The 17,241-nt window shown below is 52.6% G+C and overlaps 1 protein-coding gene across 5 annotated transcripts in view; it reads left to right on the plus strand.

The window, feature by feature from the left end:
• PTK7 (protein tyrosine kinase 7 (inactive)) overlaps positions 1-17,241 on the plus strand; it is an 87,495-nt gene that overhangs the window by 45,520 nt on the left and 24,734 nt on the right. For all 5 annotated transcript variants that reach the window (XM_055263137.2, XM_055263139.2, XM_055263140.2 and 2 more), the window contains exons 2-7: positions 9,844-10,131; positions 10,595-10,697; positions 11,103-11,293; positions 11,384-11,534; positions 12,897-13,045; positions 13,301-13,567. In XM_055263137.2, coding sequence (XP_055119112.2) covers positions 9,844-10,131; positions 10,595-10,697; positions 11,103-11,293; positions 11,384-11,534; positions 12,897-13,045; positions 13,301-13,567 — 1,149 coding nt within the window. The remainder of the gene's footprint in view (positions 1-9,843; positions 10,132-10,594; positions 10,698-11,102; positions 11,294-11,383; positions 11,535-12,896; positions 13,046-13,300; positions 13,568-17,241) is intronic.

Here is a 17,241-nt window from a genome sequence, read left to right on the forward strand (position 1 = left end):
GGTGAGGCAGGGTTGGGTGGAGGCAGGGTGTAAAGGGCGTCCTCCTCACCACCAGGAATTTGGGGTGAACTGCCGTGGCCACTCTGGCCAGGTCTGCAGGCTGTGCTTCTCAGCCTGGATTATTAGTCTCCTAGGCGGGAGACAGAGATGGGTGAAAAAGGCTCGTAAATTGGAATTTATCAGAGTTTTCTGAGCCCGTTTAGAAAATTAATCATTAAACTAAGGCTACAACCAGTCCAAGGTAGTGGTCCTGGCCTGTCTAGTTCACCCGCTGCCTCTGCGGGAAGGACCGTGGGAAGCTGGCTCCCAGGCTCTACCCTGGCACTGTTCTCCATGGTGGACTCTGAAGGATCCTGCACATTGGAACCCCTGGGAGTCAGAGACCTGGAAGCACTCTGGGTCTGAACCCCTCCAGTGAATGGCTGTGGAGCCCACAGGACATCTCTTCCCGTCTTCCCTGGGTGATCGGGGGCTGGACTCCTTGTCCTCTTGGATCACTGGGAGCACTGGCTGAGCACCACAGAGGTCTTCCTGAGGCTGAGCTCATGGCATATTTCCCAGTCTCCTGTTCCTGCAGCCCTGTTGCCTTCCCTGGATGTATGTTATTTCTGCAGGCTCCTCACTGGCGTCTTCAGGAGACAGCTGGCTGCTGTCTGTCCCTCTCCTCTTGGGGCCAAGAATGGATTTGGGGCCAGATCTGTTCCCAGGCATGGAGAGTGCTGAGAACTTGTGGTTCCCCTTGGCAATTCTGTTCCAGGTCCTCCTCCCTGCATTCACCTTTGGAAGGGGTCTCCTTAGTCCGAGAGCTTTTGAATCCTGGGTTCCACGGCTCCTTAGAATTTCTGGGGTTTTTAACTTTCCTGAAAAATAGGCAGACTTTGTGTGTCTATACTTAATGCGAATTTCATTTAAATATCATAGGGAGGGACTGTAGGCTGATAAAGCGTTACTAAAATTGGTTTCAAGGCTACCATCTTCCAAGTGAGAAAACTGAGACTCAGAGAGGAAAATTAAGTTGGCCAAGATGGATAAATGTAGATGTAGGACAATATTTCAGGTCAGATGGACACTTGAGTGACTTCATTCCCCCATGCGTGCTCTCAGGGTATTTACTGCGTGTCCCAGGCACCAGAGGGGCACAGATGTCTCACACTGGGCACAAATGTCTGCCCTTCCCTCCAGCTTACTAGCTTGGGGGATAAAGCTCTCAGTCACAGCAGAGGCAAGAGTGATGGGGTATCCCAGACAATGAGATTTCAGTGCAAGTGTGTGGCCAAGGCAGGAGATGGCAGAGGCAGGTCTCCTGGGGAGGCTGCGTGGGGCTGCGCCGAGGAACAGAGCAGCTCATCAGAATGATGCTGGATCCCTGTTTGCAGCCCCCAGCTGCCTCGGACCCCACACACCTGCTGTTTGTTAGGTCACTCTTAATCCCTCCCAGGCCTGGTGCTGCATTTACTAAGTGGGCTCGAGGATTGGCTGTGCGGATGGTGAGTGGGGGAGATTCTGGGGAATGGGGCCCCGTTTCTGTAACTACCTCTGTGATTCATTGCAGCCAGTCCAATGTTAGGTCTTGGTGACTGTTCAGTTGCATGCTGTCATTTCTGTCATTTTACAGATAGGACTGCCTGGGAGGAGGTGGCGATTGGCCAGGGTCACCCTCATTAGTGACTGTATCAAACCAGAACCCAGGTTTCCCTAATTTATGTTCCGTCCATCTCATCACACCACCTCACTCCAGCTGTGTTTTTCATTCATTGCTACTTCCTAAGAGACTCTACAGCCATTTAAGGGTCACTAAGGGCAAGAGGCGTGTACTGGTTACAACCCTTCCAGCCCAAGAAGAAGATGGGCGGGGTCCAGGGGCTGATGGTGACCCCTAGCTGGGGAGCACCTTATGTCATGTGCCACATTTCTGGTTTTTTTTTTTGTTTTTTTTTTTTTTTCACTATGTTGCTCAGGCGGAACTCCTGGCCTCAAGGGATCCTCTTGCCTCATCCTCCCAAGTTGCTGGGATTACAGGCGCTGTGCCTGACTCAGCTGGCTGGCATTCTTGTCTCGCCATGCTTGGATACCATGCGATGCTGGACCCAAGGCCTTACTCCTGCCGTTAGAGGTTAATCTGCCCCCTCCAGGGCCTCCTGGGAGTGTGACAGGCAAGTCTGACTTTCGGTTTTCACCCGAGATGTAAGAGCCAGCCTGCTAAATTGTTTCTGCCCCAGTCCTTGGTGATCCTGTTCTGTTTCTCTAATCTGGATGTGGGAACCTCTCCAGATACTGATATTAAGTCCCAGGATAGGACAACTCAGCAGGGTCCCTGGCTCTGCTCCCCGTTGCCCTGCTTAGGGCAAGGGCTGGGATGGATTTTGGAGGGCTCCTGTTGGTGAACCTGGGACCTTTTGTAGACCATGGGAAGACAGAAGGGGAGCAGAATTTTGTGCTCTGCAGCTCACTGGGTCTTGGAGTCAGCTTGTCCATCTTCAGTGACCTCTGAACGCTTATGCTCTGGGCTCACCATCAGACAGTCTGGGTTGCTTACACTGAAACCACATACAGTGTACTGGTGGTAGTCGGGGGAGACATTCTAAATCCTCAGAGTCACAAATATCCCTACAGCATTTTGTGTTTCTGCCAACCTGGGTGAAAGGGAGAAGACTGGACTTACTGTTCACTCAGATGAGTTATTCCTGTAGTGATTGAGACTGTTCTTCAAAACATTACAAATGTGGCCAGGCGTGGTGGCTCATGCCTGTAATCCTAGCACTTTGGGAGGCTGAGGCAGGAGGATCACTTCAGCCCAGGAGTTCAGTACCAGCCTGGGTAACCTAGGGGGACCCCAATTCTACAAAAACAATTTGAAAATTAGCTGGGCATGGAGGCACATGCCTGTGGCCCCAGCTACTCAGGAGGCTGAGGTGGGAGAATTGCTTGGGCCTCGGAGGTTGAGGCTGCAGTGCACCACTGCACTTCAGTGTGGGGCGACAGAATGAGACCCTATTTCAAAAAGAAAAAAAAAATGTCTCTGGGCCACACACCTTTGGGGTGGCTCAAGAGCAGTCCAGAGTATCAGTCAGATCTTTAAGGTATGAGGTCTGCAGTACAGTGCACTGGGCCCTGGTGGAGGATTAGGTAGGCTATTCAAGGGTTGGGGAGGCACCCTGGGCCCTCTGGCTTGGCCTTCAGAGTTTCTAAGTGGTGGGGACTTGAGAGGAAGTTTGTCTTCTGTGGGTCAGGAAATCCCGGGGCTGCTCCTCCCCTGGAACATTTATGCTTCTCAGGTTGAGGGCTGCTTCTCCTGGCCTGTGGCCTGGCGCTGTCTCCCTACACTGGGAAGCTGGCAAACTTCTCCCTTGGGGGTCTATGTATGCCCTACAGGAGCCACCCACCTTGGCCTGGACTCTAGGGGCCATCTGGCATGCATTCAGGATATTCCCTACAGGGACCCGGGCTGTGGAGCCAGGGACTGAGTCTTTTTTTTTATTTTTATTTTTTGAGATGGAGTCTCGCTCTGTCACCCAGGCTGGAGTGCAGTGGCGTGATCTCGGCTCACTGCAACCTCTGTCTCCCTGGTTCAAGCGATTCTCCTGCCTCGGCCTCCCCAGTAGCTGGGATTACAGGCACGCGCCACCATGCCCAGCTAATTTTTGTATTTTTAGTAGATTTGGGGTTTCACCATGTTGGCCAGGCTGGTCTCGAACTCCTGACCTTGGGTGGCCCACCTGTCTTGGCCTCTCAAAGTGTTGGGATTACAGGCGTGAGCCACTGCACCTGGCCAAAGGACTGAGTCTTAAGTGTGGTGCTAGTGTGGAAGAGTCAGACATATGTGTAGCTGATTGACTTTGGGTGTGGGAGATCCTGCAATTATTCACACAGTCACACTCCACCATGCAAAATCCCTGTCCCTTTGTGGAGCACACTCCTGGAGGACTTCTGGGCTGGTAGCATCAAGCTCCCCACTCAACCAGGGTCTTTCTGTCTCAGCCTGGTACTGAGACATCTGAAGGATGACGTTTTCTTTCACCATGTTGGCCAAGCTGGTCTCAAACTCCTAATCTTGTGATCCACCTGCCTTGGCTTCCCAAAGTGCTGGGATTACAGGCGTGAGTCACTGCGCCTGGCCGGATGGCATTTTCTTTAATGAGAGAGAGAAGTTGATTGATAGAATCAAACAGTGATATGTGGCAGATTCTGGGGCCTGTATAGGTCCTGGGGGTGTTTTTCCTAAACCAGGAGTTCTAGCTCCTGAAAGATGGGTAGTTGAGTGGCCCAGATGGATCCTTGGATTGAAGCAGCCAAAATTACTTAGAGTGGGAGTGCTTAGGAAAAACTTCCTGCTGCTCCCTGCTCTCTGTAACACTTGTGTTTACACATATGTGTGTGTATACACACACACACATATACACACATGGGCCGGCTGGGCCTGAGCTGAGAGCAACACGGAGGGTGGGCACCAGACCAGATGCTGGCGGGGGTGGGGGTGGAGGGCAGGCATGGGAGACGCAGGCAGAGTGAGTGTCTGCATATAGATGGCTGTTAGGGAGCCAAGGAAATGGCTTGGAAAATGTCCTTATTGGGTGTTTGCAGCTCCAGCTTTGTTGGGGTCGGCGCCTGGTGTGGGCAGATGGCCCTGTCTGCCTGTTGTTGCTGAGGGCTTCTTGCCTTCTGAGCCCGGTGCAGCAGGCTCATACCAGGGAAGCAGCACCCTCTGCGTTTTGTGCTGTGTGTGGGTTTTGTGAATGTGAATCCGTTAGCCCTTACTCAGGCGGGGTGGTGGGGCCGCTGTCCCCATTTCACGGCAAAGAAGAAGGGTGCAGAGGTCACACTAAGGTAGCGTCACTAGGGAGCAGCAGAGGCAGGGCTGTTTGGCAGCAGCAAAGCTGCACATGGAGCTGGCTGCCTCCGGGGTCACGTGGCCTGCATCTCCATGGGGGCTTGTGTGCGGTGGAGGGGGTTGCATGGCATGGCCCAGTGGCGAAAGAGGAGGTGGCGAAAGAGGAGGCAGCGTTGGGAAGCCCAGGACTTTTCCCAGACCACAGTCCTGGGGGCATACTCAAGTCAGGGGGAGGGGACAGGAATGTGCTGGTGACTACGTACCACCTTGAGGCAGGTACCACCTCAAACCCAAACCGCCTGCCTTCTTCTCTGTCATTGCTGTCCTCCATTTCTTGATATCAGCAAAGCTTCTGACAAAGCAAAAGTAGAGTCCCTTACTTCCCAGCTCCTTTCTTGGAGTCTGACCTTTCTGCCAGGGCTCCTTTGTCTGCTTCCCCAAAACAAAACAGTGGACCAAAGCCAGTGGCTTTGACTATAATCCCAGCACTTTGGAAGCCGAGGTGGGAGGATCGCTTGAGCTAAGGAGTTCAAGACCAGCCTGGGCAACATGGCAAAACCCTTTCTCTACAAAAAACTAGCTGGGCATGGTGGCGCATGCTTGAGGTCCCAGCTACCTGGGAGGCCGAAGTGGGAGGATCACTTGAGCCCTGGAGGTCAAGGCTGCAGTGAGCTGTGATGGCACCACTGTACTCCAGCCTGGCCAACAGAGTGAGACCCTATCTCAAAAATAGCCCAACAACAAACAACAGGCCAACGTCCCCCTCCGCAAGCTGGGCAGATGGCCAGGCTGGGCACACCACAGACTGTCTTCTGAGCAAACATGGATGCCACAGCACTGGGCCAACCTGAATAAGGAGCCTCATGGTTGAGGTGCATATAGCAGGGGCTGGGGGCTTGGAGCAGGCCTGGGAGCTGCATTCTCTGCCTTTTGAAACATCTGCTGGGTGGGGTGGCTCACGCCTGTAATCCCAGCACTTTGGGAGGCCAAGGCGGGCGGATCACCTGAGGTCGGGAGTTAGAGACCAGCCTGACCAACATGGAGAAACTCAGTCTCTACTAAAAATACAAAATTAGCTGGGCGTGGTAGCTCATGCCAGTAATCCCAGCTAGTCGGGAGGCTGAGGCAGGAGAATCACTTGATCCCGGGAAGTGGAGGTTGCCGTGAGCTGAGATTGTGCCATTGCATTCCAGCCTGGGCAACAAGAACGAAAACTGTCTCAAAAAAAAAAAGAAAAAGAAAAAGAAAAAAGAAACATCTAAAGTCTGTCCCAGCCAAGCACTAACCAAGACCTGCTGTGAGCTGACGTCAGGACAGAGGCCCCCTCGGGGCCAGCTTTGATGTTTCCCAGGCCCAGTCGTTGGGGCGCAGGGGGCTCTGAGTGGCAGTCTGGGAATGCATCATCTCTCACCACAGCTATGGAGCAGCCCAGTCCCAGCCCCAGGAGTGGGTGCTGGAGGCTGAGCTGGGGTGGCCGAGGCTGAGCTGGGGTCTCTCTGAGTCATGCTGTCTCTTCTCCCAGCTTGGGTTTCTGTGGCAGGTGGTCTGTGGTTACTGCAAGCTCGGGGCCCCTTCCCCTCTATCCCACCCACCACCTGCTTATTCCCTTCAGACTTCTCTGCTGTGGCGGCTCCTCCCCTGTCCAGGGTCTGGGAGTGGTCCTGGCACTTGGCAAGTGGAGAGCTTTCTAATATTCTTAGAAGTTGAGTCCTTGAGCAGGAAGGGTGATCATGACAATATTAACAGTAGCTGCCGTTTACTGAAGGTGAACCCTTTGCAAGGCACTTCATGTATGTTTCCAGGTTTACAACTCATGACAGCCTTGTGAGAGAGGCAGAGGAAGCTGAGACACAGTCTGTGTTAGTTGTCCAAGGTCAGACACACTGAGTGTAACAGGTCAGGATCTGAGCCCAGCCTGTCTCATTCCAGCCCATTAACTGCTCCTCCGTGTAGGTGAGACTCCTGGCTCCCCACCATGTCTGCAGAAGCTGAGCGGGGAAGTGGGGACTTGTCCACACTTCGAAGGCAGGTGATCTTCTCTCTTTGGTCTTTGACAAGCCTCCTGGAGTTCTGGGTCAAAGATCCTAGGATTTTGGGCAGGGCGCCGTGGCTCACGTCTGTAATCCCAGCACTTTAAGAGGCCGAGGGGGGGTGGATCACTTGAGGTCAGGAGCTCGAGACTAGCCTGGCCAACATGGTGAAACCCTGTCTCCACAAAAAATACAAAAATTAGCCAGGCGTGGTGGTGCGTACCTGTAATCCCAGCTACTCGGGAGGCTAAGGCATGAGAATCACTTAAATCCGAGAGGTGGAGGTTGCAGTGATCCAAGATTGCACCACTGCACTCCAGCGTGGGTGGCAGAGTAAGTAAGACTCCGTCTCAAAAAAAAAAAGAAAGGTCCTAGGATTTTGGCGAGTCACATTTGCAGAGGCCCACTGGGGACTCAGTCTGATTCTGCCCATCTGCATCATGAGAGGTGCTCCAGAAGTACCCCGTGCACCAGTTCTTGCCCCACGCTTCCTCAGAGGTCACTTCGGTTCAGGTAGTGCTTACTGGGTGCCTTTGTGTGCCTGACATTGTCTTCAAGAGGTGTATCCACTTCACTACCTGCCAGTGGGGAATGTGACTCCTCATTGTAGGATCAGATGCTTCGAGGGTTGTTTCTGAGTCCCTGGGCGGGGATGGGAAGAGCAGAGAGTTGGTTTCTTTGGGTCATAGTCCTGGCTCTGCCACATGTGAGCTATTTGATCTTGGGCAGATTCCTTCTTGTGCCTGGACCGGGGTTTACCCATCTGTACCACGGTGCCGAGCAGGAACAGAGCCCTATTCCTGTGGATCATTTGGAAATGTGCAGGGGTGTGTTTGAATTGTCACAATGCCGGGAGGGCAGATTTGTTAACTTGCACAGCAGGTGGGATAGCTCACCAGAGAACCATCAGTGCCACGCTGAGAAGTAATGGGCTGCTTGGAGCTGCTTCCAGCTCCATGACTGGGTTTTGTGTCAGGAGATGTGGGCTGGCACCTATGAGCATGTTGGGAGATGGACCAACACCAAGGGCAGCCCCTCATCTGGACCCAGCCTGGGGGATCCTGGAATTGTCTTGACACTGACTTTATGAGGAGACTGATTCTCATGCCGTAAAGAATAGGACCCCACCTCCAGGGACTTGGAAGGGGCTCTGTAGGCCAAGATTAGTTTCCAGTGGTTTGGGAAGGGATGGAAAAGACCCCGTTAGTACCTTTCCGCCCTTGCCCAGCCAGTTTGGCTCAAGGCAGAGCCTGCTGCTTCGTGTAGCAGTTCCAGGTGGCCCATTTCTTCTTCTGGGGGCGGGGGGATCGGGGAGTCCTCTTCTGTGTTCAAGGCCCAGTGGCTCCAGGCCTCTGCAAGGCGCCCACGCGGGCTAGGAACAAAGCCCAGTGTGTGGCTCCTGCCGCTGCCGTAACCATGCCACCCACCTGCCCGGCTCTGCCCTCCGCCTCCCTAAACCCATCTGCCATACAGTGTAGGCTTCTTCCTCTTTCCTTTGTTCCCACTGACTGCGGTTCCACCTTTGGTTGCAGGGACCCTGTGGCCAGAGCTGAACTATAATGGTGCAGGAAGGGGAATGACTTCAAGTGGAACTCTGGAACCACATGGCTCACCTCTTAACACAGAGAAGCTGACCTTGGCCACAGATGGATTTTCAGGGATAAAGAACAGGACATGGGGCCGGGTGCGGTGGCTCACGCCTGTAATCCCAGCACTTTGGGAGGCTGAGGCGGGCAGATCACGAGGTCAGGAGATCGAGACCATCCTGGCTAACATGGTGAAACCCCATCTGAACTAAAAATACAAAAAATTAGCCGGGCGTGGTGGCGGGCGCCTGTAGTCCCAGCCACTCGGGAGGCTGAGGCAGGAGAATGGCGTGAACCCGGGAGGCGGAGCTTGCAGTGAGCCAAGATCGTGCCACTGCACTCCAGCCTGGGCAACAGAGCAAGACTCTGTCTCAAAAACAAAAAAAAAAAAACAGGACATGGGAATGGCCTTGGCTTGTTTTTGGCAATAGCCCAGGTTTCTAGAGAATCTTGGCTTCTCCAGTGATGGGGTGGGTTTTTTCAAAGAAGTGTCTGAGAAACATTGGGCTGCAGAGCATTTGCGGATGAGATTCAAAGCATCCCATCTGTGGCCACCTCTGATGCTGGCACTGTCGAGGGGTGTGAGTGAAGCCATCTTTCCAGGGTGCTGTTTGGGTCATGATTTAACTTTACTAAACTTCTGAGTCTGTATTGGGGGAAGGTGGCCTGCAATGTCCCCGGCTCCTCAGCCTGGCATCAAAACCTCCTGTGATCCGACCCTGCAGGCCCAGGCTCTCTTTTGCTAGGAAGCCTCCCTGTGCAGCCAGCCCTCAGGGATCCCTTCTTCCTTCGTGCTCGAGTCACTACTGCCTGCCCACCCCATTCATTTGGCATTTATGTGACTAACTGTGTTCTGTGTGCCCCTCTAGTCTTCAGACCTCTTGAGGAGAGGCTACTGTGTCTTTGTATCCTACAGAGCGCTCAGCACAGTTGAAAAGCTCTTCAGGGGGCCGGATGTGGTGGCTCACGCCTGTAATCCTAGCACTTTGGGAGGCCGAGGCTGGCAGATCACCTGAGGTCAGGGGTTCGAGACCAGCCTGGCCAACATGGCAAAACCCTGTCTCTACTAAAAATACAAAAATTAGCTGGGTGTAGTGGCACATGCCTATAATCCCAGCTACTCGACAGGCTGAGGCAGAAGAATCGCTTGAACCCAGGAGGCGGAGGTTGCAGTGAGCTGAGATCACACCACCACATTCCAACCTGGGTGACAAGAGCGAAAAAAGAACAAAGTTTTTCAGGGGACTCTTGTAATTGTGGCATCATGATCCTTCACACCTGCACTTATTGGACGCCTCCTGTGTACACAGCCCCTTTCCTCCTGTGCACAGGGTGGCCTGTGTTAGGACAGAGGCTGCAGCTCCCCCTGACCCTGCCTCTCCCCTGTTTGCATCTATAGGTACCCAGGCAGCCATCATCTTCATCAAGCAGCCGTCCTCCCAGGATGCACTGCAGGGGCGCCGGGCGCTGCTTCGCTGTGAGGTTGAGGCTCCGGGCCCGGTACATGTGTACTGGCTGCTTGATGGGGCCCCTGTCCAGGACACGGAGCGGCGTTTCGCCCAGGGCAGCAGCCTGAGCTTTGCAGCTGTGGACCGGCTGCAGGACTCTGGCACCTTCCAGTGTGTGGCTCGGGATGATGTCACTGGAGAAGAAGCCCGCAGTGCCAACGCTTCCTTCAACATCAAATGTGAGAGCCAGGGGGGCTGTGCCCAGTCCCCCTGTCAGACCCTCAATGACTGAGGCCTGGGGGATCCCTCCCTTACCTCAGCTTCTCCCATTTCCAGTTAAACGGGGCAGGCAGAATGCATTTATCATCAGCTCTTTTTGCTCATGTGGATAAGAGGAAATTAAAAGTTATTATTTTTTCCAAAATTTGTTCCTTCAAGTCTGGGACCCATTTATCTGCTGCATGCTTGTGCAAATGGAAAGGGCGGCCGAGCCCTTGGCCAGGTGTCAGATTTGACCTGCCAGGGACCAGGCAGGCACTTAGTATCTGGTACCTGTAGCCCCAGCCTCAGCCTCCAGGGCTTCCTTGTGTCTGTTGGCACAGAGCCTTGAGCTTCCACGACTTCCTGCTTGTCCTCCTTGCCCTCTGCCTTCCCGCCTTTGCCTTGCCCTGCCCCTCACTGCAACCGTGGCCTTTGCTACAGGGATTGAGGCAGGTCCTGTGGTCCTGAAGCATCCAGCCTCAGAAGCTGAGATCCAGCCACAGACCCAGGTCACACTTCGTTGTCACATTGATGGGCACCCTCGGTAAGGAGTCAAGGAGGTGGGGATGGAGAGGGTTATTCCGGACAGGGATGTCTCCCCAAATCTTGGACTCTATGCAGATGTGAACCTCGCTCCATTCTGTGACCACTCGTTCCACCACCACAGTGCTCTTCACCCTGCCCCCCCCCCCAGATGTTGCCCTATGCCGGCCCCTGGTGGCCTGAAGAGTGAGCCGCATTGTGTGTAGAGCTGGGAGATCTAATATCAACTTGATTCTGACCCTGAATCAGAATTACTGTGTGCCCTTATGCAAGTCCCTTCCCTTCCCCAGGCCCCGTTTCTCCATGCATAAACTGAAAGGTCTAGCCCTGACCCTCTGATTCTGTATCCTCTCCACTGGCCACTGAGTACCCCTCCCCGCCACTGCTGACTGTGTCTGCCCTGCAGGCCCACCTACCAATGGTTCCGAGATGGGACCCCCCTTTCTGATGGTCAGAGCAACCACACAGTCAGCAGCAAGGAGCGGAACCTGACGCTCCGGCCAGCTGATCCTGAGCATAGTGGGCTGTATTCCTGCTGCGCCCACAATGCTTTTGGCCAGGCCTGCAGCAGCCAGAACTTCACCTTGAGCATTGCTGGTGAGCCTGGGGTGGGGGCGGAAGGGATCAGGTGAGGACAGGAGGGCCTCATCACCCAGGCTGCCTGCTCCCCCATCTTTCCCTCTCCAGATGAAAGCTTTGCCAGGGTAGTGCTGGCACCGCAGGACGTGGTAGTAGCGAGGAATGAGGAGGCCATGTTCCATTGCCAGTTCTCAGCCCAGCCACCCCCGAGCCTGCAGTGGCTCTTTGAGGATGAGACTCCCATCACTAACCGCAGTCGGTAAGGCATCTGGCTGGGAGCATTCCAGTACCATGTACCACACACATGCATTCTCTAGAAGGGGGTGCGATTCGTATCACAGACATCACAGATTTGTACATGTATTATTTCAAATTTCCAACAGACACAGTTGAATGTTTTGCTTTTACAAGATGAGTCTGACACAGGGAAGAGCCTCTGGGAAGAGTCCTTTTCCAGTTTGCACAAAGGCACTCTGAGCTAGTGATGGTTCCACTTCTCTCTCCCCACCACCCACATGGGTCTTCTGGTGATGGAAGGGTAGAGACCCCAGGGATGAGAGAGACAGAAGAGACCTAGGTAGTCAGGTGGTCACAGTCTAGATAGCATGATCCAGTGTGGCAAAGACATCACACACACACACATACACACACACACATACATACACACACACACAAACACGCACTTTTTAGAGGAAGCAAACACCTCTAGAAGGTTCCAGCCCTACTGCAGGGACTTCTGTTCTTGCCTGGACGCTAGGAGAGCATAGAACACCTTTGCAGTGTCAGGCATGACCATGGTCCTTGAGGGTGTGGCTTCCTAGGCTAGGGGCTTGGATGCCACTTGGCTTCAGCCCTGAGGACATCATCAGTAGCCTGCCTGGTATGGCTGAGGGGTATCTGACCCTGGAGCTGGGTGCCCTATCAACGTGGCCCTGTGGGAAGGTGGCTCCCCTGTCTTGACAGTTGCACATGGTGGTTATTCTGTGTATTAGTCCATTTTAATGCTGCTGATAAAGACATACCCGAGACTGGGCAGTTTACAAAAGAAAGAGGTTTAATTGGACTTACAGTTCCACATGGCTGGGCAAGCCTCACAATCATGGCAGAAGGCAAGGAAGACCAAGTCACGTCTTACATGGATGGCAGCAGGCAAAGGAGAGAGAGCTTGTGCAGGGGAATGCCTCTTTTTAAAACCATCAGATCTCGTGAGACTTGTTCACTATCATGAGAATAGCACGGGAAAGACTTGCCCCCGTGATTCAGTTACATCCCACTGGGTCCCTCCCACAACATGTGGGAATTATGGGAGCTACAATTTAAGATGAGATTTGAGTGAGGACCCAGCCACACCATATCACTCTGTCTCTTACCTGCATTGCCATTTGCCTCATCGCTTCCCGAGCTGATCTCTTGTAGTTGGAACACACACCTGCACGTGCACCTGAGCAAGTGTATGCAGGCACACACACCAGTGTGGAGTGTCAGCTTCCTTCTCTCTGCCCTGTTCCTGGTCGATTCCTTACTACATTTCCGACTTTTGCAGGAAAGGGGTTCCCTTGCATTCCTTTCCAGAAGTAGGCCTATCGGCCACTTTCTCCAAATTGCACTCTCCCCTCTGCAGCCCCCCACACCTCCGCAGAGCCACAGTGTTTGCCAACGGGTCTCTGCTGCTGACCCAGGTCCGGCCACGCAATGCAGGGGTCTACCGCTGCATCGGCCAGGGGCAGAGGGGCCCACCCGTCATCCTGGAGGCCACACTTCACCTAGCAGGTGAGTCTCTGGCTCTGGGGTGCTGATGTGGGGGCTGCCTTTAACATTTTTGGCACATAGAGATTTAGGCTCCTGTTTTTACTCAGCAGCTTGGAGGGCAGGGGAAGAAGAGGATGCTGGAAGTAGGAAGAGGAGATGCAGAGGGCTGCAGGGGAGGGTTTGTGCTGGGAAAGGGCCTAGGCTTGCTGTGGGAGAACATCGTGTACCCTGAGACCCACAATAATTGGGCCGTTCCTCCCACTTATGTCCTTGCAGAGATTGAAGACATGCCGCTATTTGAGCCACGGGTGTTTACAGCTGGCAGCGAGGAGCGTGTGACCTGCCTTCCCCCCAAGGGTCTGCCAGAGCCCAGTGTGTGGTGGGAGCACGCGGGAGTCCGGCTGCCCAGCCACGGCAGGGTCTACCAGAAGGACCACGAGCTGGTGTTGGCCAGTATTGCTGAAAGTGATGCTGGTGTCTACACCTGCCACGCGGCCAACCTGGCTGGTCAGCGGAGACAGGATGTCAACATCACTGTGGCCAGTGAGCACCTTTGCCCTGAAGGTCAAGGAGAGGTGGAGGGGAACACAGGCCTGGGTGTGATGGACAGAGGCTTCCCTGGTACTCACCTGAGGCCCTCTCAGTTCTGGGCCCTGCAGGCTTGGGAATCAGTTCACTACTGGGTGTCGGTGTAGACAGTAGAGAGCCAGGCACAGGGGTTAGGGTGGGTGCTCCAGAGGAAATAGTGACAGCCCTTACAGGAAAATGGTCCTCTGGGTACAGAGGAAAGAGCAATAGACTAGGAGTCTAGAGACCTGGGTCCCACTGTGCTCCCAATGCAGAGTGACAATGGTAGCAAATCACCCACCTTACTGGGGTTCGGTCTCCTCATCCATAAAATGGAGCCAGTAATCTACTACCTACCCCACAAGGTGGTTGGAAAGGTCAAGTGAAGTAGATGAAAATGATTTTTCTTTTTTTCTTTTTTGGGAGGTAATAGTGGACAAAATTATAGGTGATTTTTAATTTGTTTTAGTTTGTTATGCTTTCCAAATTTCTTTACTAAACATATTACTTACGAAAAAAAGAGAGGGAGAAAAGCAAGAAATATGACTGAAAGTACACATGATAAACCCTTTATATCAGGCCGGGCGCGGTGGCTCATGCCTATAATCTCAGCACTTTGGGAGGCCAAGCCGGGCGGATCACAAGGTCAGGAGTTTGAGACCAGCCTGACCAACATGGTGAAACCCCGTCTCTACTAAAAGTACAAAAATTAGCTGGGCGTGGTGGGGCACACCTGTAATCCCAGCTACTCAGGAGGCTGAGGGGGGAGAATTGCTTGAACCCAGGAGGCAGAGGTTGCAATGAGCCGAGATCGCACCATTGCACTCCAGCCCGGGCGACAGAGTGAGACTCCATCTCAAAACAAAACAAAACAAACCTTATGTTCTCACTACGGGCATAGGGATTTATTTGTTTACTTATTTCTTTATACCATGCCTTGTTCTAAACCTTTTGTGGTAGTTTAAAAGGATACACAATAAAAATTATAATATGCACACAGAGACACACATACATACAAACTATTTTGCAATCTGCTTCTTCCACTTACCTTTATGTTACTATTATCTTTCCGAGTGGGTAACTTTGCAAAAAGATTTGAATATGAAAGTGGCTTTGTAAATGTGAAGTTGTGATGCTAATATTCCCATTAGGATACTGAAATTTAGAAGACATGCACCTATGCTCAGGCCGTGATTTGGGTAGGAATCACAGCACACTTGTAACGGGTGCTCAGGACACTCACAGTGCAGGTGCAAAGGCAAGATGCACAGTCAAGCCTTCTTCCAGTTGAGGTCTGAGAATCACCTGCTTTCATTTGGGATACTTTTTCTTTTTTTTTTTTTTCTTTTTTATTTGAGACGGAGTCTCGCTCTGTCACCCAGGCTGGAGTGTAGTGGCGTGATCTTGGCTCACTGCAACCTACGCCTCCCAGGTTCAAGCGATTCTCGTGCCTCAGCCTCCCAAGTAGCTGGGTTTAAAGGTGTGTGCCACCACACCTGGCTAATTTTTGTATTTTTATTAGAGGTGATGTTTTACCATGTTGGCCAGGCTGGTCTCAAACTCTTGACCTCAAGTGATCCACCTGCCTCAGCCTCCTAAAGTGCTGGGATTATGGGTGTGAGCTGCCATGCCCGGCCTCATTAGAGATACTTTTTAAAACGCAGACCAGGCGCGGTGGTTCACACCTATAATCCCAGTGCTTTGGGAGGCTGAGATGGGAAGATATCTTGAGCCCAGGAGTTTGAGACCAGGCTGGACAAAATAGTGAGACCTTGTGTCTACAGAAATTTAAAAAGTTAGCTGGGCATGGTGGCTCACGCTTGTAATCCCAGCACTTTGGGAGCCGAGGTGGGTGGATCACGAGGTGAGGAGTTCAAGATCAACCTGACCAACATGGTGAAACCCTGTCTCTACTAAAAATACAAAAATTAGCCGGGCGTGGTGGCACGCATCTGTAATCCTAGCTATTTGGGAGGCTGGGGCAGGAGAATCGCTTGAACCCAGGAGGTGGAGGTTGCCGTGAGCCAAGATCACGCCATTGCACTCCAGCCTGGGTGACAGAGCAAGACTCCGTCTCAAAAAAAAAAAAAAAAAACACCAAAACTGTAGTGACTTGAAATAACAAACAACAGCCATTGACATGCTTAAGATTCTGTGGACAGGTTCAGGTGGGCCCGCTTGTCCACCTGGTGTGCTATTGGCTGGGTGTACACATGTTTGCAGTCAGCTGATGGGTGAGCTGGCCTGGTCCCTGGCGGCCACACTCACCTGTCTGGCAGTTGACTGGGGCTATTGACCAGGGTGCCTTAGTTCTCCTCCACATGGCATCTCCAGTAGGCTAGCCCAGGCTTCCTCACCTGGCGGCTGGTTCCGAGAGGACAAAAGTGGAAGCTGCACTACTACCACTGTGTTCTGTTGGGCAAGGGAAGTCACAGGACACCCAGATTGCAGGGACTAGAAAAATACACTGTGACCCAGTGCAGTGGCTCACGCTGCAATCCCAGTATTTTAGGAGGCCAAGGTGGGAGGACTGCTTGGGCCTAGGAGTTTGAGTCCAGCGTGGGCCACATAGCCAGACTCCATCTCTACTAAAAATAAAAAAAAATTAGCTGGGCGTGGTGGTACGCGCCTGTTGTCCTAGCCACTTGGGAGGCTGAGGTGAGAGGGTTGCTTGAGCTGGAGAGGCTAAGGCTGCAGTAAGCCATAGTGGCGTGACTGCACTCCAGCCTGGGTAACAGGGTGAGACTCTGTCTCACACATACAAAAAGAAATAAACTCCACCTCTTGATGGGAAAGTGTCAACATCACATTGCAAAGAGATGAAAGGGATGGGAGGATTGTTTATAACTATCATTGCAAGCAGCCTACCACACCACATTGGATGGAAAGGCCTTGCAGAGTTTTGAGTGGAAGACTGATTTTTCAGAAGATCACTCTGGCTGTTTTGAGACTAGAATGTTAGGTATAAACAAGGAGACCCATTAGTAGATGACTGTAATAGTCTAGGGGAGATGCTGAAGGAACTTGAACAGAGGCAGTAGTGGTGGAGGTGAGAGGTGGTCACATTCAGGATATATTTAGGAGCCCCAGTAGATAGGGTTTGTGGAGAATGAGTGTGATGGGGGTGGGGTATAGAGAGAAGATAAGGCTAGCTTTTTGGCTTTCTTAATTGACTGGATAGTTCTATTGACTGAGATAGGGAAATGAGTGAGCAGTTTTTAGGGGAAGTCAGGTGTTCTCTTTAGCACACATAAAGTTTGAGATGCCTGTTGGATATCCAGTTGGAAATGCCAGTAGGCAACTGGATTTATAGGAATCAGGATGTAGTTTTGGGAACCAACCATTCATACTGTATTGAAGGTTGTGGACTGGATGAGTGAATATGGCTAAAACAGAACAGATTTCTGAGGACTGTGCCGTGGCATTTTATGGTGTAATAAGAAGAACAAGGGGCCGGGCGCAGTGGCTCATGCCTGTAATCCCAGCACGTTGGGAGGCTGAGATGGGCGGGTCACGAGGTCAGGAGACGGAGACCATCCTGGCTAACACGGTGAAACCGTGTCTCTACTAAAAATACAAAAAATTAGCTGGGCGTGGTGGCAGACACCTATAGTCCCAGCTACTCGGGAGGCTGAGGCAGGAGAATGGCG

Source organism: Symphalangus syndactylus, chromosome 23 (genome assembly GCF_028878055.3).
Source record: "Symphalangus syndactylus isolate Jambi chromosome 23, NHGRI_mSymSyn1-v2.1_pri, whole genome shotgun sequence".
Classification (NCBI taxonomy): Eukaryota; Metazoa; Chordata; class Mammalia; order Primates; family Hylobatidae; genus Symphalangus; species Symphalangus syndactylus.